Raw genomic sequence first — 5,969 nt, forward strand, 5'->3', positions numbered from 1 at the left:
TGCCCATTTAGTAGAGGTCCTATTCCACCCTGGGCCTTCCTTTTACTCCCTATATATCTAAAAAACAATTTTTTGTTATCCTTAACTTGGGATGCCATCCTCAGCTCCATGGTAGCTTTGGCCTGTCTAGCTGCCTCCCTACAAGCGCAAGCAGAGGAGGTATACTCCTCTTTAGTAATCTCTCCCCGTTTCCACTTTTTATATTCCCCCCCTTTTAGCCTGTAGACTGCTCTGGATTTCTCTGGTCAGCCAAGGAAGCCTCTTGGTCCCTTTCCCCCTTTTTCCCCGCATCGGGATCGTCTCCCTCTGTGCCTGAAGGAGTCCTCTACATCCTGCCTGCAGATATCCTCTCCTTGACTTTTTTCCCCAGCTGTTCCACTGCAAAATGCTTGAAAGTGGTTGCTGACTGTAACAGGGTGGCTAAGACAGACACCCCACCAGAGTAGAGTACAGAAACAAAACTTAGTGGGGGACACCGAAGCAACCGCACCAAGCCATGGAGGGAAAGACACCATGGGCCGATTTAATTAAAGGAACCAGCTGGGGCCATGGCAGTTCAAAGACTGCTGTGGCAAATCCAGCTGCCAGAGTTCGAGGCTGGGTGAAGGAGAATGGCACGGCAGACAGAAAATAGAAGAGTTGTGTCGAAAAAGAAGAATGAAAACAGCTGTGTCCAGAAGACAGTGAACCAGATGCTGCCATGGGGGACACTGTGGGGAAGAAAAGGAATTTAAACAGATTCTGAGGGAGTGTCCAGGGTTGGCCCGAAGAAAAGGGGAGTGAGATGCAGATAAAGAGGACACTGAGGGGCAAGGAGAAGAGGAACCGACCCCAAGGCTTGAAGGAAAGCCTTGATCCCTGGACTTACCAGAGGAGAGTCGATGAAGTGACTAAGGAGGCCACTCTGACAGTGGGTGCAGTCCCGAGGAGTGAAAAGACCTGCTTCGAGACCCTGGAATCAAGAAGAGACATGGATGAGATTACATCTCCAGGAGAGGTGAGTCCATCCTGACCCTAAAGTTCAGGGTGAAATTAGAACTAAAAGGTGGCTGTCTTGGGACCTGAGCAGGGAAGAATGGGGCAAGCAGCCAACTTGGCAGGAGACCCCAACTAGGGGGCCCATGGGACTAAGACTGGACTCTCCGTCTAGTAGGCAAACAACATCAAGCCCGGAACATCTGGTGTGGTTTGGGCAGGGTATGGGGATGGTGGAGCCCTGCAAAGGTAAGCAGACCTCCTGAGCCTTTAACCAAGTTTTTTGTCTCTCAAAGTGTTTGGTACCTCTCTAACCATTAAAGGCGTGGCAGAAGAGTTTTAAGGGACTGAACATGACCGTTACAAAAAAGACAAGCCAGCTCCAGGCATCATGACACCACTCCCTTACACTGACTTCCATCCACTCCTCTTGAATTCTGGGGAGTCTCCTTCTTCAAGGAGTCACATGCTGACACTTCTCATTTCCCTTTGGCTGCTCTAGTGCCAGCTTCTCATAACTCCTGTCATACTTCTGCAAAGGACAGCCACCCATATAATCAAAGGCCAAGAGAGCAAACTTTATGAGAAGAGGCTGAGGGACATGGGACTCTTCAGCCTGGAGAAGAGAAGGCTCAGGGGTAACTTAGTGGCAGCCTATATGTACATACAGGGAGTGCATCAGGACCTGGGAGAACAGTTGTTCACTACAGCTCCCCAAGGAATAACAAGGTCCAATGGCCACAAACTCCTAGAAGGCTGACTTAGATTGAACTTAAGGAAAAACTTCTTCACCATCCGAGGGTCCAGGGTCTGGAACAGACTCCCTCTGGAGGTGGTGCAAGCACCTACTTATTCAAAAGGTGTTTGGATGTTTAGCTTGCTGGTATCATTTCATTCCCACAGACTTCCTGCCTATGGCAGGGGGGCTGGACCTGATGATCTTTTGAGGTCCCTTCCAGCCCGTAATGTCTATGAAATCCATGAACCTGCAGGTCATGGACAGTTTTGTTCCCAAGGGGGTTGTCAGATGAGATCAAAACCATCAATGCTTTGCATATTGCCATCCTGTTCCCAGGAAGGCAAGGTATGGAGCACAGACACTTCAAGGGACACTTCTCCATCATGCTGCAAGGCATTGTGGACCTATAATGGCTGGCTTGGGCAGGGTCCATAATGCCAGGGACTTAAGGAAGCCTTCCTCTCCTGATGTTTTGAGGAGCATTTGGCTGTGGCACTATTAGCTAAGAGCTGAAAGAAGTGATGAGGTCCATACAGGACCCAGCCTACCCATTCCTGTGGCTCATGAAACCCTACAGCAGAAACCTTGATGCCTGGAAGGAGCTCTTCAACTGCTAGCTTAGCAGCTGTGGAATGACTGTGGCATGAACCTTCAGTGTTTCAAGGCAGAGTGAAGGGTCCTAAGGGTGCAAGCAGCATCTGTGAAGATCTGCAGGCAATTTATTTTGGGCGGAGGGCTGCTTACCAAGTTTTGGCAAGCTGTCAAGGGCCGCATAGGTGACCCTCCCCCGGTCACTGTCTTATGACCAGAAGTCCCACCCCCTATGCCCTGACCTTTGCCACCAGAAGTCCCTCCCCTTGCTCCCAGAAGTACTCCTTTTCAGCATGGGGTTTTGCCATCTTGGAACCAAATTAGGAAAATACCAAATTATATTCTAAAAATCAACTGTGGCAGAATACCATCTCTGTCTCTCCCCAAACTCTGTTCTGTTACAATTTGGTAACCATGGCCACTGCAGAAGGAAGACATCCCATGGGCTCCAGGTAAACCTGAGTTGTAACCTGAGCTGGATATATTCCTGAGGGAGGGGGGAAACCTGCTCCCTCTGCCTACGTGACTAGTATCACATACCTGGGTGAGGGGCTTACGCTTCCTATTGTTCTAAGCAATGCCAACCTGACTGGAAGGAGGATAAAGACCCTACCAGTCTATCCGGCAACCAGTGATGCATTTCAAATTGGTTGGCTGGCAGCCAACAGTTGCTGGGCCTTCATTGGACCAGGTAAATGAGGTCATAAGGGCTATATAAGTGAAGGACTGCCCAGGAGGAAGGGCAGTAGCCATATTGAAAACTCTTAGAGAATCCAGGCCATCTGAAACTTGCTCTCTTTCTTGAAACTCATGATCAAGGAACTGCCTGCCTCCAGAGGGAATCTCCACCTGCCTCTGGATGATATTTGTGAGTAAGCTACCTGAGATCTAACTAGATATATGGCTTGCGGTAACTCAGATGCGTGATCAAAGGCTACCTAGACACCCTGTTTGCTCTATGTGATTTCTCTGATATTGCTCTACCCTGTACCCTACTTCAAACCTACTCCTTGTAACCAGTAAAGTTCTCCTTTGTACCTAGTGTTGGAAACGTATTGGGAGAGGGTCTAGATTATGCCTGGGGGGGTCCCCTTGGTTCAGCTGACTAAGGGAGACCACTATTTGTCCTTCAGACTAAGGGAAGCACCCCAAGCTCTTGCAGTGGGTCAAGTACCCTTAAGGACTACTAGGCCTGTGTTTCCCAAGGGGCACAGGGCCAGGATCAGTCCAGACCCTGGGTGGTGGCAGTGTTACCCCCCAGGCTAGTGGGTGTGCTTCAGAAAGGGGATTGGCCAGACGTGAGGCGCCCCCAGGGAGGCACTCGGAGCCTGGAAGGTGGTCGGGCGCAGGGAGGTGGGTGGCTCAACGCAGGAGCACCCCCTACTGGCCTGCCACATCAACCATCTATAACATTCATTAATTTGATTAAAAATATATATTTTTGTCCTGATTTACGTGTGTTTGTGCACTATACATAAATGTGATTGCACAATAGCTTAACATGAAGTCTTACTCTTATAAGTTTTGGGGGGCATGGGGAGGTGGGTATGGGTTTGTGGGGGGCTGTAAGTGTGTGGGCATGTATGTGGATATATGGGGTGTGGGTGGGTATGGGGTGTGTGGGGGGAGGGTGGCTGGGGTGTGTTAGGGGGCATGGGTGTGGAGGGTCTATGTGTATAGCAGTGTGAGGGGAGGTGTGGGTGCATGTGTATAGCGGGGTGTGTATGTGGGACTCACCCTACAAACACAGACACACAGATGTACTCCTGCTCCTGGCCCCAGGGCCCCATGCTCCTGCGGTGTGATGAGGCAGCCAGGAGCCAATTGGTGCTGGAGCAGTGTGGGCAAGAAAGCAGGGAAATGTCTGGGGATGGGGCAGGGATGGGCTGCTGGGTCCTGCTGCCAGCTCCCCCTGGGTCCTACTGCCCCTGGCTGCTGTCATCTTTGACAGGCAGCCAGGTTGGATAGAATGGCCTGGTGAGTCAGATCTGGCCTGCAGGCTGTATTTTGCCCACCCCTGCTTTAAGAGCTAGGTGGAATAGGACAGAGGGTCTGATGTCTGTGTGTGTTGTTAGCCAGAATAAAGAAACCTGTTGCTTAAAGCAGTTCCTGCCTCAGTGAACTGAACCCACAACATGGTACCAGAAGTAGCTGAATAGAGGTCACTGCATTACATGGAGTGAGCTTTGGGGGAGAAAAAAAAAGAAACAACTACAGACTCCAGCACAGCTGAAACTCTCCAGCCATGAGACGGAGAACTGGAAGAGGTCTGAGCAACAATTCAACCCATATATAAGGGTGAGTGGAGAGACTGAGAAGTCAAGTGACAGAAAGATTTTCTGAATGTAGCAGGTGTGGAAGCGCTGGATGTACGATATATAACAGTCTGCAACTAACTCAAGCAGAACAGGCTGATTATGAGACAATGCTCAAAAAGATTTACAAATACTGCACTCTAAATAAAGGAATGAGACTTCTGAAACATCCCAGTTCCAGAGAAGGCCACAGAAAAGGGAGAATCCTTTAGGGAATTTGAAAAGGATCTCAGACTGCTGAGTCAAATCTGTAATACTGGAGAACACGCAGACTCCATGATTAGAAATTAGATAGTGATGGAATCAGAGACATACTTCTCTGGAAAAGACTATTGGGGGGATCATGATCTCAGGCTAGAAAATGCAACCCAGGTGTGCAAAGCAGCAGAAACCAGCCAGACTAGAATGAAGTCCATAGAAGGAAAGCCAGGCGCTGAAAGTGTTGATGGAATAATAATCCCTCCCAGAAAGGAGAGAGACAAAACAGCTTTGCAAGGGGAGACCTGAAAAATGCAATCAGGAAGACCGCATTTTGCAACAGCTCGCTCTTCTTGCCAAGAAGGCTAACAGCGTCCTGGGCTGCATTGGTAGGAGTGTTGCCAGCAGACTGGGGGCAGTGATTCTTCCCCTCTTCAGCACTGGTGAGGCCACATCTGCAGTCCCGTGTTCAGTTTTGGGCCCCCACTACAGAAAGGATGTGGACAAGTTGGAGACTTGTTTTTGTGCAAAAAGTCTAAGAAAACTGCTCATTAGCACACATTCCACCCCTATCCAAAGCAGGAGACTTCTGGGGAGAAGAGTATAGATAGAGGAGGACATAAAGCAGTATGTTTATAAAAACCAGAAACTTGATGAAAAACAAAAACTTACCTAATCAGTGGCTATATGACTAAAGGACTATAAATATCACCTCCTTGAAAAGGGGAGGTGGGGGGAATCTTCTTCCAGATCCTAAATCGAATTGCTTGCTTGCTAAAACTAAACTTGCTAACTGGTTAAGGGCTTGCAGACCAAGCCCTACGAGGAGAGTCTAGAGAACCTGGACCTTTTCAGCCTCCTCAAGAGAAGGTTGAGAGGCGACCTTGTGGCTGCCTATAAGTTCATCACGGGGGCACAGAAGGGAATTGGTGAGGTTTTATTCACCAAGGCGCCCCCAGGGGTTACAAGAAATAATGGCCACAAGCTAGCAGAGAGCAGATTTAGATTGGACATTAGGAAGAACTTCTTCACAGTTCGAGTGGCCAAGGTCTGGAACGGGCTCCCAAGGGAGGTGGTGCTCTCCCCTACCCTGGGGGTCTTCAAGAGGAGGTTAGATGAGTATCTAGCTGGGGTCATCTAGACCCAGCACT

The 5,969-nt window shown here is 49.4% G+C and overlaps 1 protein-coding gene across 1 annotated transcript in view; it reads right to left on the reverse strand.

Annotated features, from left to right (window-relative positions):
• The window catches only part of LOC102382499 (olfactory receptor 10Z1-like), a 34,369-nt gene that overhangs the window by 17,286 nt on the left and 11,114 nt on the right, over positions 1–5,969 (reverse strand). Inside the window, exon 3 of the mRNA XM_006032747.2 lies at positions 869–952. Coding sequence (XP_006032809.2) covers positions 869–952 — 84 coding nt within the window. The remainder of the gene's footprint in view (positions 1–868; positions 953–5,969) is intronic.

The sequence above is a fragment of the Alligator sinensis genome, unplaced genomic scaffold (genome assembly GCF_000455745.1).
Source record: "Alligator sinensis unplaced genomic scaffold, ASM45574v1 scaffold463_1, whole genome shotgun sequence".
NCBI lineage: Eukaryota > Metazoa > Chordata > Crocodylia > Alligatoridae > Alligator > Alligator sinensis.